Here is a 15,169-nt window from a genome sequence, read left to right on the forward strand (position 1 = left end):
TTTCTGTTAAAAGAGGAGTATGATTTTAGCACTAGTAACTAAAATCCATTGTTGTTCCCACGCAGGACTGTTGAAACCAGAGAACTTCAGTTGGGGGGAACAGTTTGCAGGCTTATCTGCTTCAGGTATGATCAGTCACTTTTCTAACAAGACATAGTAATGCTAGAAGACTGTCAGTTTTCCCTTATGGGATCGGTAAGCCATTTTCTTAGACTCAGTAACAGAATTAAGGCTTATAAATTGGGCTCTATGCTGGTTGACACTATTGTGGGCTAAATCGATTTATTTTTATCATATTTATATGACATTTGGAGTGTTTTGTGAACTTTGAAACACATTTGGGAACGTTTTTATTTCGCCTGGCAGTTGTTTAGACGCCTAATCTAGTCAGAAAGGCCCCTTCACTCTGGTATGCAGAGGGAGGAGGCCTCATTTTCGCGCCTCAGTTGCGCAGTTACTTCTAAAGGCAGTGCATGCAGCTTCATGTGAGAGGGTCCTGTGGCTGAGAAACGGACTCAGGAAGGCTTATATTCTGTGGTGAATCACCCCTAAGGAAGGTAAAAGCCGCAACAAAGCTGTGACAGGGACTGTAGTGTGTTTAAACCGGTAAATTGAACTATTAGCTCCGGTTTGCTCATTTAAGGGGTTAGAGACTTGAAATTTGGGCAATACTTTCAAAGCATTAAGACACTGGGGTGTAAATTTTATAAAGATCGGATATTTCCTTGATAGTTTTTCAAACATTCAGAAAAAAAGTGTGCTCTTTTTATTATTTAAAGAGACAGTAACGGTTTTGTTTAAAATCGTCTTTATTGCATTAATAGCCTGCCTAAATCTGTCTAACATGTCTGTACCTTCAGATAGCATATGTTCTGTGTGTATGGAAGCCAAGGTGGTTCCCCCTGTAAATGTATGTGCAAATTGTGCCATGGCGTCCAAACAAAGTAAGGACAGTACTGTCACATTTAATAAGGTTGCCCAAGATGATTCTTCAAATGAAGGTAGTGGGGATAGCTCATCATCCTCTCCTTCTGTGTCAACACCAGTTTTGCCCGCGCAGGCGATACCTAGTACATCTAGCGCGCCAATGCTTGTTACTATGCAGCAATTAACAGCAGTAATGGATAATTCTATAGCAAATCTTTTATCCAAACTTCCAGCATTTCCCAGAAAGCGTGATTGCTCAGTTTTAAATACAGAGGATGAGCAAGTAGGCGCTGCCGATAATTTATCTGTTATACCCTCACATCAATCTGAGTTGGCAGTGAGGGAGGGTCTGTCTGAGGGAGAAATTTCTGATTCAGGAAAAGTTTCTCATCAGGCAGAACCTGATATCGTGGCATTTAAATTTAAGCTAGAACATCTCCGCGCCCTGCTTAAGGAGGTGCTAGCTACTCTTGATGATTGTGATTCTTTGGTGATTCCAGAGAAGTTGTGCAAAATGGACAAATTCTTAGAGGTCCCAGTGCACGCTGATGCTTTTCCGATACCCAAGAGGGTGGCGGACATAGTGACTAAGGAGTGGGAGAAGCCAGGTGTACCTTTTGTTCCCCCTCCTATATTTAAGAAAATGTTCCCCATTGTCGACCCCAGAAGGGACGCATGGCGAACGGTCCCTAAGGTAGAGGGGGCAGTTTCAACGTTAGCCAAGCGCACAACTATTCCTATTGAGGACAGTTGCGCTTTCAAAGATCCTATGGATAAAAAATTGGAAGGATTGCTTAAAAAGATATTTGTTCAGCAAGGTTTCCTTCTTCAACCAATTTCGTGCATTATTCCTGTCACCAAGGCGGCGTCTTTTTGGTTCGAGGAAATAGAAAATTCGCTCCAAAAGGAGACTCCATATGATGAAGTCATGGACAGAATTCACGCACTAAAGTTGGCTAATTCCTTTATTTTGGATGCCGCTTTTCAATTGGCAAAATTAGCGGCGAAAAATTCAGGTTTTGCAATAGTGGCGCGCAGGGCGCTTTGGCTAAAATCTTGGTCGGCGGACGTGTCGTCCAAGACAAAATTGCTTAATATTCATTTCAAAGGTACAGAATTGAAGGAGATTATTTCAGACATCACTGAGGGAAAGGGCCATGCCCTCCCACAGGATAGGCCTTTCAAGGCTAAGAACAAATCTAATTTTCGTTCCTTTCGCAATTTCAGGAACGGACCGGCTCCTAACTCTGCAGCCTCTAGACAAGAGGGTAACGCTTCCCAGCCTAAACCAGCATGGAAACCATTGCAAGGCTGGAACAAGGGTAAACAGGCCAAGAAGCCTGCTGCTGCTACCAAGACAGCATGAAGGGGTAGCCCCCGATCCGGGACCGGATCTAGTAGGGGGCAGATTTTCTCTCTTTGCTCAGGCTTGGGCAAGAGATGTTCCGGATCCCTGGGCACTAGAAATAGTCTCTCAGGGGTATCTTCTAGAGTTCAAGGAACTTCCTCCAAGGGGAAGGTTCCACATGTCTCGCTTATCTTCAGACCAGATAAAGAGACAGGCATTCTTACATTGCGTAGGAGACCTATTAAAGATGGGAGTGATACACCCAGTTCCAACAGCGGAACAAGGTCTGGGTTTTTACTCAAACCTGTTTGTAGTTCCCAAAAAAGAGGGAACTTTCAGGCTAATTCTGGATTTAAAAATTCTAAACAAATTACTCAGAGTTCCATCATTCAAAATGGAAACCATTCGGACGATTTTACCAACAATCCAGGAGGGTCAATATATGACTACCGTGGACTTAAAGGATGCGTACCTGCATATTCCTAGCCACAAAGATCATCATCAGTTCATGAGGTTCACCTTTCTGGACAAACATTACCAGTTTGTGGCTCTTCCATTCGGTTTAGCCACTGCTCCAGAATTTTCACAAAGGTGCTAGGGTCCCTTCTAGCGGTTCTAAGGCCGAGGGGCATTGCTGTAGCACCTTACCTAGACAACATTCTAATCCTAGCGTCGTCCCTTTCCAAAGCAAGGGCTCATACAGACATTGTTTTAGCCTTTCTCAGGTCTCACGGGTGGAAGGTGAACATAGAAAAGAGTTCTCTGTCCCCATCAACAAGGGTTCCTTTTCTGGGAACAATAATAGATTCTGTAGAAATGAAGATTTTTCTGACAGAGGTCAGAAAGTTAAAGCTTCTAAACGCTTGTCAAGTTCTTCAATCTATTCCTCAGCCTTCCATAGCTCAGTGCATGGAGGTAATAGGATTAATGGTTGCAGCAATTGATGTGGTTCCTTTTGCTCGAATTCATCTAAGACCATTGCAACTGTGCATGCTCAAACAGTGGAATGGGGATTATGCAGACTTGTCTCCCCAGATTCAAGTAGACCAGGTAACCAGAGACTCACTCCGCTGGTGGTTGACTCAGGATCACCTGTCTCAGGGAATGAGTTTCCGCAGACCAGAGTGGGTCATCGTCATGACCGACGCCAGTCTCTTAGGCTGGGGCGCGGTCTGGGACTCCCTGAAAGCTCAGGGTCTATGGTCTCGGGAAGAGTCTCTTCTCCCGATAAACATTTTGGAACTGAGAGCAATATTCAATGCGTTCCTGGCTTGGCCTCACCTAGCGAAGGCCAGATTCATAAGATTTCAGTCGGACAACATGACGACTGTAGCGTACATCAATCATCAGGGGGGAACAAAGAGTTCCTTGGCGATGAGAGAGGTATCCAAGATCATCAAATGGGCGGAGGATCACTCCTGCCACCTATCTGCAATTCACATCCCAGGAGTAGACAACTGGGAGGCGGATTATTTGAGTCGTCAGACTTTCCATCCGGGGGAGTAGGAACTCCACCCGGAGGTCTTTGCCCAGTTAACTCAACTATGGGGCACTCCAGATATGGATCTGATGGCGTCTCGTCAGAACTCCAAGGTTCCTCGATACGGGTCCGGATCCAGGGATCCCAAGGCGACACTAGTGGATGCATTAGTGGCGCCTTGGTCGTTCAATCTAGCTTATGTGTTTCCACCGTTCCCTCTCCTTCCCAGGCTTGTAGGAGAGGTATGCAGACCTGGTGAATATGTCATCGGCTCCACCATGGAAGCTACCTTTGAGACAGGATCTTCTAGTACAAGGTCCATTCGAACATCCAAATCTAGTCTCTCTGCAACTGACTGCTTGGAAATTGAACGCTTGATTCTATCTAAGCGTGGGTTTTCAGATTCAGTTATAGATACTCTGGTTCAAGCCAGAAAACCTGTAACTAGGAAAATTTATCATAAGATATGGCAAAAATATATCCGTTGGTGTGAATCCAAGGGATTCTCTTGGAGTAAAATTAAAATTCCTAGGATACTTTCCTTTCTCCAAGAGGGTTTGGATAAAGTTTTGTCAGCTAGTTCTTTAAAAGGACAGATATCTGCTCTGTCTGTTTTGTTGCACAAACGTCTGGCAGCCGTGCCAGATGTACAGGCATTAGTTAGAATCAAGCCTGTCTACAGACCTATGACTCCTCCTTGGAGTCTAAATTTAGTTCTTTCAGTTCTTCAGGGGGTTCCGTTTGAACCCTTACATTCCATAGATATTAAGTTACTATCTTGGAAAGTTCTGTTTTTGGTTGCTATTTCTTCTGCTAGAATTATCTGCTTTGCAGTGTACTTCTCCCTATCTGGTATTCCATACAGATAAGGTAGTTTTACATACCAAGCCTGGGTTTCTTCCAAAAGTGGTTTCCAACAGGAATATTAATCAGGAAATAGTTGTTCCTTCTCTGTGTCCGAATCCAGTTTCGAAGAAGGAACGTTTGTTACACAACCTAGATGTGGTCCGTGCTTTAAAATTCTATTTAGAAGCAACAAAGGATTTCAGACAGACATCATCCTTGTTTGTCGTTTATTCTGGTAAGAGGAGAGGGCAGAAAGCTACTGCTACCTCTCTTTCTTTTTGGCTGAAAAGCATCATCCGATTGGCTTATGAGACTGCCGGACGGCAGCCTCCTGAACAAATTACAGCTCACTCTACTAGAGCTGTGGCTTCCACATGGGCCTTCAAGAACGAGGCTTCTGTTGATCAGATCTGTAAGGCAGCGACTTGGTCTTCTCTGCATACTTTTGCCAAATTTTACAAATTCGATACTTATGCTTCTTCGGAGGCTGTTTTTGGGAGAAGGGTTTTGCAAGCCGTGGTGCCTTCCGTTTAGGTAACCTGACTTGTTCCCTCCCTTCATCCGTGTCCTAAAGCTTTGGTATTGGTTCCCACAAGTAAGGATGAAGCCGTGGACCGGACACACCAATGTAGGAGAAAACAGAATTTATGTTTACCTGATAAATTTCTTTCTCCTACGGTGTGTCCGGTCCACGGCCCGCCCTGGCTTTTAGTCAGGTTTAAAAATTTTTTTTTATTTTTTATTCCATACACTACAGTCACCACGGCACCCTATAGTTTCTCCTTTTTCTCCTAACCGTCGGTCGAATGACTGGGGGGCGGAGCCAGAGGGGGGCTATATGGACAGCTCTTGCTGTGTGCTCTCTTTGCCATTTCCTGTAGGGGAAGAGAATATCCCACAAGTAAGGATGAAGCTGTGTACCGGACACACCGTAGGAGAAAGAAATTTATCAGGTAAACATAAATTCTGTTTTTATGGTGATATGAAGCTGCACAACAAGGTGGGGAAATGATTGATCAATTTGAATCAGTAGGTAGAGAAAAGTAAGAACAGATTACATTTATCAGAAGATAAGACTAATACATATATTTATTTACTAAAAGGGTTAATTGATTTACATTTTAAAAGCCCTTTGTAAATAATTTTTCAAATGTGGATTATAAAAACAAGCTTTAGCTCCCCATAGTTTGGTTAAAATCAGTTTGTGTTTAGGGTAAAAGGATAATTGTATAAAACCCAAACTGGCTTCAGACAAGTAACATTGTGTTGTTTTCTCTCTGTTATTAAGTAATTTTTTTTAAGTTACTCATTGTCATTTTAGCACTGTTTTTCCTTTCCCACTCTTGTTGCATATTATGTATAAAAAATTTGGATGACACAAATGGGCCACAAACATATACCATAAAGAAGAGATTTTACTTTAACACTAAGTTCCGTTATATGTATATATATATATATATATATATATATATATATATATATATATATATATATATATATATATATATATATATATATATATATAAAATTTTAAGGACCATGAAAGTCAAATGCCTTTATTAAATATACACTAAAGCATTGTTACAATATAGATCAGTTTACAAAAATTTAATAGTTGTTACGCTACATATTTACTGCATTCACTCCGTGAACTGCGGGCATACTAAATTATCATAGCCATTAGACATAACTTTCACATGTTTTAGAATAGTGTACTTTTATATTAATAAAGTGTAGAAAAGTTTATGTAGATAGACATAGAATAAAGAATAAACCGATCTGTTAGAGAAAAGGTTTCTGAGTCCTACATGATATATTCCAGTCTCTGTAGAACAATGCACAACGTTCAGAGTTAAAATACAGTTAAAGTAAACAAATAATAAAATGATACAAAATAGGTTATATAGCACAACTCAGGATCCAGGAAGTCATTGGCTTTTAGAATTTTAACCCTGGCTCCTAACTTTTTGGGTGATTCTCCCTATATCTATATAGAAAAACCACTGCCTGGCTCTGAAATATTCTTACTGACTTCTACATTTTGGACAGATTTGTCGACCTCTGCGTGTCTTTTTTTTTTTTTTTATTATTTTTTTTTACTATGCATGATTTTATTAATGATTATTTGGGAAATTTAATATGCAGTCATTATGTGGCCTGTATATATGAATACAACCTTTAAATTCCATTTCAACAGAGAGGAAATTCAGCGGCTTAACCAAAAAATAAAAAAGTTAACGGCTGAGCTGGAGGATGAGAAACGTGACAAAGAATCTATATCAGAAGCAATGAAAAAGGTTGTTTTTGTGTATTTACAGTCACATTGTTGTTATGCAGATTTAAATGTTTACACTTAAACAATACACTTGATTTGATGTTATAAAAGGTATATAACTCACACCACAATCCTTGTACCCTTACGTACTCTTATGTTCTCTTAAAAAAATCTCCACAACCTTAACACTCTTAAAGGACCATTAACTACTTCTTTGAATTTCACATCTGCAGATTTATTTATTTATTTATTTCCCTTCAATTTCTCTGCCCCCTGTATCAAGTGACAAGCATCAGTAAATCACAGACTCATATATGTGTACACTGTAAACTCTTGAACATGCTCAGTATGAGCTGGTCCCTTGGAAAGTGCCCATATTAAAATCCGTGCACAATTTGATAAAAGAAGTAAATTGGAAAGTGTTTTATAATTGCATGTTCTATCTAATCTGTTTTGTGTCCCTTTAAAGTGAAGTTAAACTTTGATGAATGAAAGCCCGTTTTTTTTAAAATACTATTAAAAACAGGTCCACTTTCATTCATCAAAGTTTATAAAGCAGCTGTTTTGTTTAAAAACTTACCTCTCTTCTCTTCACAGCCGGAGCAGCTTCCCCCGCACGCAGATCCTCTCTTCATACATCAGCAATGACGAATCCGGCTTCCTCCAATAACGGCTTCCCCCCAGAGCAAACATTTCCTGAGGCCATGCCGTGATTGGAGGAAGACGGATTCCCCCCTTCTCCTATCCCCTTTCCCTTAGCGCATTGAGACCCTCATGGGTGATTAGTTTGTGCTCTATAAGTACCCGATAGATAGACAACTGACGTATGAAGAGAGGTTTTGCGGGTGGGGGAAGCTGCTCCGGCTGTGAAGAGGAGAGAGGTAAGTTTTTAAACAAAACGGCTGCTTTGTAAACTTTGATGAATGAAAGTGCCGCTGTTTTTAATAGTATTTCTCTTGTTAAGTGTATCCAGTCCACGGATCATCCATTACTTATGGGATATTCTCCTTCCCAACAGGAAGTTGCAAGAGGATCACCCACAGCAGAGCTGCTATATAGCTCCTCCCCTAACTGTCATATCCAGTCATTCTCTTGCAAGCCTCAACCAAGATGGAGGTCGTAAGAGGAGTGTGGTGTTTTATACTTAGTTTATTCTTCAATCAAAAGTTTGTTATTTTTAAATGGTGCCGGAGTGTACTGTTTATCTCAGGCAGTATTTAGAAGAAGAATCTGCCTGCGTTTTCTATGATCTTAGCAGAAGTAACTAAGATCCATGGCTGTTCTCACATATTCTGAGGAGTGAGGTAACTTCAGAGAGGGAATGGCGTGCAGGTTTTCCTGCAATAAGGTATGTGCAGTTAATATTTTTCTAGGGATGGAATTTGCTAGAAAATGCTGCTGATACCGAAGTAATGTAAGTAAAGCCTTAAATGCAGTGATAGCTACTGGTATCAGGGTTATTAATAGAGATGCATACTCTTATAAAAATGTAATATAAAACGTTTGCTGGCATGTTTAATCGTTTTTATATGTATTTGGTGATAAAACTTATTGGGGCCTAGTTTTTTTCCACATGGCTGGCTTGAATTTTGCCTAGTAACAGTTTCCTTAGGCTTTCCACTGTTGTAATATGAGTGGGAGGGGCCTTTTTTAGTGCTTTTCTGTGCAGCTAAAAATACTGACAGACATTCAGTTTCCCTCTGCATGATCCAGGACATCTCTGGAGGGCTCAAAAGGCTTCAAAGTCGTTTTTGAGGGAGGTAAAAAGCTACAGTAGAGCTGTGGCAGTTGTTGTGACTGTTTGAAAAAAAACAAACAAAAAAAAAACACGTTTTTGTCTTTTATTATTCCATTTTGGGTATTAAGGGGTTAATCATCCATTTGCAAGTGGGTGCAATGCTCTGCTAACTTGTTACATACACTGTAAAAATTTCGTTAGTGTAACTGCCTTTTTTCACTGTTATTTCAAATTTTGACAAAATTTGTGTTTCTTAAAGGTGCAGTAGCGTTTTTTATATTGCTTGTAAACTTGTTTAAAGTGTTTTCCAAGCTTGCTAGTCTCATTGCTAGTCTGTTTAAACATGTCTGACATAGAGGAAACTACTTGTTCATTATGTTTGAAAGCCATGGTGGAGCCCCATAGGAGAATGTGTACTAAATGTATTGATTTCACCTTAAAAAGTAAAGATCAGTCTTTAACTATAAAAGAAATATCACCAGAAGATTCTGACGAGGGGTAAGTTATGCCGACTAACTCTCCCCACGTGTCAGACCCTTCGCCTCCCGCTCAGGGGATGCACGCTAATATGGCGCCAATTACATCAGGGACGCCCATAGCGATTACCTTGCAGGACATGGCTGCAATCATGAATAATACCCTGTCAGAGGTATTATCCAGGTTGCCTGAATTAAGAGGCAAGCGCGATTGCTCTGGGGTTAGGAGAAATACAGAGCGCGCAGATGCTGTAAGGGCCATGTCTGATACTGCGTCACAATATGCAGATCATGAGGACGGAGAGCTTCAGTCTGTGGGTGACATCTCTGATTCGGGGAAACCTGATTCAGAGATTTCTAATTTTAAATTTAAGCTTGAGAACCTCCGTGTGTTGCTTGGGGAGGTATTAGCTGCTCTGAATGACTGTAACACAGTTGCAGTACCAGAGAAATTGTGTAGGCTGGATAAATACTATGCGGTACCGGTGTGTACTGATGTTTTTCCTATACCTAAAAGGCTTACAGAAATTATTAGCAAGGAGTAGGATAGACCGGGTGTGCCTTTTTCCCCACCTCCTATATTTAGAAAAATGTTTCCAATAGACGCCACTACACGGGACTTATGGCAGACGGTCCCTAAGGTGGAGGGAGCAGTTTCTACTTTAGCAAAGCGTACTACTATCCGGGTTGAGGACAGTTGTGCTTTTTCAGATCCAATGGATAAAAAATTGGAGGGTTACCTTAAGAAAATGTTTATTCAACAAGGTTTTATTTTACAGCCCCTTGCATGCATTGCGCCTGTCACGGCCGCGGCGGCATTCTGGTTTGAGGCCCTGGAAGAGGCCATCCATACAGCTCCATTGACTGAAATTATTGACAAGCTTAGAACACTTAAGCTAGCTAACTCATTTGTTTCTGATGCCATTGTTCATTTGACTAAACTAACTGCTAAGAATTCCGGATTCGCCATCCAATCGCGTAGGGCGCTATGGCTTAAATCCTGGTCAGCTGACGTGACTTCGAAGTCTAAATTACTCAACATTCCTTTCAAGGGGCAGACCTTATTCGGGCCTGGTTTGAAGGAAATTATTGCTGACATTACTGGAGGTAAGGGTCACACCCTTCCTCAGGACAGGGCCAAAGCAAAGGCCAAACAGTCTAATTTTCGTGCCTTTTGAAATTTCAAGGCAGGTGCAGCATCAATTTCCTCCGCTTCAAAACAAGAGGGAACTTTTGCTCAATCTAAGCAGGCCTGGAAACCTAACCAGTCCTGGAACAAAGGCAAGCAGGCCAGAAAGCCTGCTGCTGCCTCTAAGACAGCATGAAGGAACGGCCCCCTATCCGGCGACGGATCTAGTAGGGGGCAGACTTTCTCTCTTCGCCCAGGCGTGGGCAAGAGATGTTCGGGATCCCTGGGCGTTGGAGATCATATCTCAGGGATATCTTCTGGACTTCAAAGCTTCCCCTCCACAAGGGAGATTTCATCTTTCAAGGCTATCTGCAAATCAGATTAAGAAAGAGGCATTCCTACGCTGTGTGCAAGACCTCCTAGTTATGGGAGTGATCCATCCAGTTCCGCGGACGGAACAAGGACAGGGTTTTTATTCAAATCTGTTTGTGGTTCCCAAAAAAGAGGGAACCTTCAGACCAATTTTGGATCTAAAGATCTTAAACAAATTCCTCAGAGTTCCATCTTTCAAAATGGAAACTATTTGGACCATCCTACCCATGATCCAAGAAGGTCAGTACATGACCACAGTGGACTTAAAGGATGCCTACCTTCACATACCGATTCACAAAGATCATCATCGGTTTCTAAGGTTTGCCTTTCTAGACAGGCATTACCAATTTGTAGCTCTTCCCTTCGGGTTGGCTACAGCCCAGAGAATCTTTACAAAGGTTCTGGGCTCACTTCTGGCGGTTCTAAGACCGCGAGGCATAGCGGTGGCTCCGTATCTAGACGACATCCTGATACAGGCATCAAGCTTTCAAGTTGCCAAGTCTCATACAGAGATAGTTCTGGCATTTCTGAGGTCGCACGGGTGGAAAGTGAACGAGGAAAAGAGTTCTCTATCCCCACTCTCAAGAGTTTCCTTCTTAGGGACTCTTATAGATTCTGTAGAAATGAAAATTTACCTGACGGAGTCCAGGTTATCAAAACTTCTAAATGCTTGCCGTGTTCTTCACTCCATTCCGCGCCCTTCGGTAGCTCAGTGTATAGAGGTAATCGGCTTAATGGTAGCAGCAATGGACATAGTGCCATTTGCGCGCCTTCATCTCAGACCGCTGCAATTATGCATGCTGAGTCAGTGGAATGGGGATTACACAGATTTGTCCCCTCTGCTAAATCTGGATCAAGAGACCAGAGATTCTCTTCTCTGGTGGTTGTCTTGGGTACACCTGTCCAAGGGTATGACCTTTCGCAGGCCAGATTGGACAATTGTAACAACAGATGCCAGCCTTCTAGGTTGGGGTGCAGTCTGGAATTCCCTGAAGGCACAGGGATCGTGGACTCAGGAGGAGAAACTCCTTCCAATAAATATTCTGGAGTTAAGAGCGATATTCAATGCTCTTCTGGCTTGGCCTCAGTTAGCAACACTGAGGTTCATCAGATTTCAGTCGGACAACATCACGACTGTGGCTTACATCAACCATCAAGGGGGAACCAGGAGTTCCTTAGCGATGTTAGAAGTCTCAAAAATAATTCGCTGGGCAGAGTACCACTCTTGCCACCTGTCAGCAATCCATATCCCAGGCGTGGAGAACTGGGAGGCGGATTTTCTAAGTCGTCATTCTTTCCATCCGGGGGAGTGGGAACTCCATCCGGAGTTGTTTGCTCAGTTGATTCATCGTTGGGGCAAACCAGAGTTGGATCTCATGGCGTCTCGCCAGAACGCCAAGCTTCCTTGTTACGGATCCAGGTCCAGGGACCCAGAAGTGACGCTGATAGATGCTCTAGCAGTGCCTTGGTTCTTCAACCTGGCTTATGTGTTTCCACCGTTTCCTCTGCTCCCTCGACTGATTGCCAAAATCAAACAGGAGAGAGCATCGGTGATTCTGATAGCACCTGCGTGGCCACGCAGGACTTGGTATGCAGACCTAGTGGACATGTCATCCTTTCCACCATGGACTCTGCCTCTAAGACAGGACCTTCTGATACAAGGTCCTTTAAATTATCCAAATCTAATTTCTCTGAGACTGACTGCATGGAGATTGAACGCGTGATTCTATCAAAGCGTGGCTTCTCCGAGTCAGTCATTGATACTTTAATACAGGCACGAAAGCCTGTTACCAGGAAAATCTACCACAAGATATGGAGTAAATATCTTTATTGGTGTGAATCCAAGAATTACTCATGGAGTAAGGTTAGGATTCCTAGAATATTGTCTTTTCTCCAAGAGGGCTTGGACAAAGGATTATCAGCTAGTTCCTTAAAGGGACAGATTTCTGCTCTGTCTATTCTTTTGCACAAGCGTCTGGCAGAGGTTCCAGACGTCCAGGCATTTTGCCAGGCTTTGGTTAGAATTAAGCCTGTGTTTAAACCTGTTGCTCCCCCGTGGAGCTTAAACTTGGTTCTTAAAGTTCTTCAAGGAGTTCAGTTTGAACCCCTTCATTCCATTGATATTAAACTTTTATCTTGGAAAATTCTGTTTTTGATGGCTATTTCCTCGGCTCGGAGAGTCTCTGAGCTATCTGCCTTACAATGTGATTCTCCTTATCTGATTTTTCATGCAGATAAGGTAGTCCTGCGTACCAAACCTCGGTTTTTACCTAAGGTGGTTTCTAACAAGAATATCAATCAAGAGATTGTTGTTCCATCATTGTGTCCTAATCCTTCTTCAAAGAAGGAACGTCTTTTACATAATCTGGACGTAGTCCGTGCCTTGAAGTTTTACTTACAAGCTACTAAAGATTTTCGTCAAACATCTACCCTGTTTGTCGTTTACTCTGGACAGAGGAGAGGTCAAAAAGCTTCGGCAACCTCTCTTTCCTTTTGGCTTCGGAGCATAATACGCCTAGCCTATGAGACTGCTGGACAGCAGCCCCCTGAAAGGATTACAGCTCATTCCACTAGAGCTGTGGCTTCCACCTGGGCCTTTAAAAATGAGGCCTCTGTTGAACAGATTTGCAAGGCCGCGACTTGGTCTTTGTTTCACACTTTTTCCAAATTTTACAAATTTGATACTTTTGCTTCTTCGGCGGCTGTTTTTGGGAGAAAGGTTCTTCAGGCAGTGGTTCCTTCCGCTTAATCCTGCCTTGTCCCTCCCATCATCTGTGTACTTTAGCTTTGGTATTGGTATCCCATAAGTAATGGATGATCCGTGGACTGGATACACTTAACAAGAGAAAACATAATTTATGCTTACCTGATAAATTTATTTCTCTTGTAGTGTATCCAGTCCACGGCCCACCCTGTCCTTTTAAGGCAGATCTAAATTTTAATTAAACTACAGTCACCACTGCACCCTATGGTTTCTCCTTTCTCTGTTTGTTTTCGGTCGAATGACTGGATATGACAGTTAGGGAAGGAGCTATATAGCAGCTCTGCTGTGGGTGATCCTCTTGCAACTTCCTGTTGGGAAGGAGAATATCCCATAAGTAATGGATGATCCGTGGACTGGATACACTACAAGAGAAATAAATTTATCAGGTAAGCATAAATTATGTTTTTTAAAAATCAGGCTTTCATTCATCAAAGTTGACCTTCACTTTAATGAAATCACCAATTACCTAACATACATAATAAGCAACTTTGCATTCAGTGCAGTATTTTTTAGTCTGGTTAATGATGTGGCTCCTTTATGATGAGTGTTTTGGGACTGTGTAATTTTCGTGAGAGTAGTTAGAATTTTTGCAAAAGTGGTACAGTGTTGCATAAGGGATATGATTTATTTTTATATTTTTTTGTGTGGTCTATAAAGGTAGTGATACAATTATGTGTTGTCTGTAGGAGGAAGCAAGGAAGTGCAAGGTAATACACTACAGTCAATATATAAATGCATTTTTATTTCATATGGACCTGCAGAAAACTTAAATTGAGGACATGATCAATCTGCAGTTACAGGAACCGCCATTGTGAATCTATATGGGTTTGCAAAAATATTTCAACTAGAGAAGATAAACAAGTGGTTGGGCAGCACTGCTGTATTTTACCTAAAATGTTGGTTTGATATTTAAGCGATAATTTCAATATCTCAACAGCAGCCATTGAAATAATCCGAAACATTATGATGTAGCCAGTCCTCATCATTATTCTGTAATATTCTTTCAAAACGTGTTTCATATAGTCAACTGAAAATAAGATGATAAGATTAGGAAATAAAGAATTGGCAAACACTCCCTTTGTTCACTCACACATGCCTCCACAATATTCCTTATCCTGCAAGACAGTTCTGCTTTCCTGCTGCAGTCTGAATTCCTTTAGACGGCCATTAAATATGGCATATTAATTCAATAGCACACTTTGGATTTCAAATGACTAGTAGATTTTTTTTTCTGACACATTTTAACCATTTTCTATAATTTCCCTTGCCCCTGTATCGTAACAGCTATCAGCCAATCACAGACTCATATATAAACATTGATCTTTTGCACATTTTGAGTAGGAGCTGGGGCCTCAAAAAATGTGCATATTAAAAGATTGTACTCAATTTGATAATGAAAGTAATTTGGAAAAGAAAATTATATTTGCATACTCTATCTGAATAATGAAAATCTAACTGTCTTTAGTTTCCTTTTAACTGTGTTGTTTAAGCGTACTTTTGTAGACAGCCTAAAGGGATACGAAAACACAATTTTTTTCTTTAATGATTCAGATAGAGCATGCAATTTTAAGCAACTTTCTATTTTACTCCTATTATAATTTTTTTCTTCGTTCTCTTGCTATCTTTATTTGAAAAGCAGGAATGTAAAGCTTATGATAATGATAATAAATGATAATAGGAGTAAATTAGAAAGTTGTTTAAAATTGCATGCTCTATCTGAATCGTTAAAGAAAAAATGTGGGTTTAGTGTCCCTTTGAGCAAAAACGTATCAAACTGAAAGTATTAGAATACTTTCTGTCTAAAAATGGAATGT

General features: G+C 41.3%; 1 protein-coding gene across 3 annotated transcripts in view; it reads left to right on the forward strand.

The window, feature by feature from the left end:
* Positions 1-15,169, forward strand: part of IQCE (IQ motif containing E) — a 122,600-nt gene that overhangs the window by 73,601 nt on the left and 33,830 nt on the right. For all 3 annotated transcript variants that reach the window (XM_053702622.1, XM_053702621.1, XM_053702623.1), the window contains exon 17: positions 6,799-6,898. In XM_053702622.1, coding sequence (XP_053558597.1) covers positions 6,799-6,898 — 100 coding nt within the window. The remainder of the gene's footprint in view (positions 1-6,798; positions 6,899-15,169) is intronic.

The sequence above is a fragment of the Bombina bombina genome, chromosome 2 (assembly GCF_027579735.1).
Source record: "Bombina bombina isolate aBomBom1 chromosome 2, aBomBom1.pri, whole genome shotgun sequence".
NCBI lineage: Eukaryota > Metazoa > Chordata > Amphibia > Anura > Bombinatoridae > Bombina > Bombina bombina.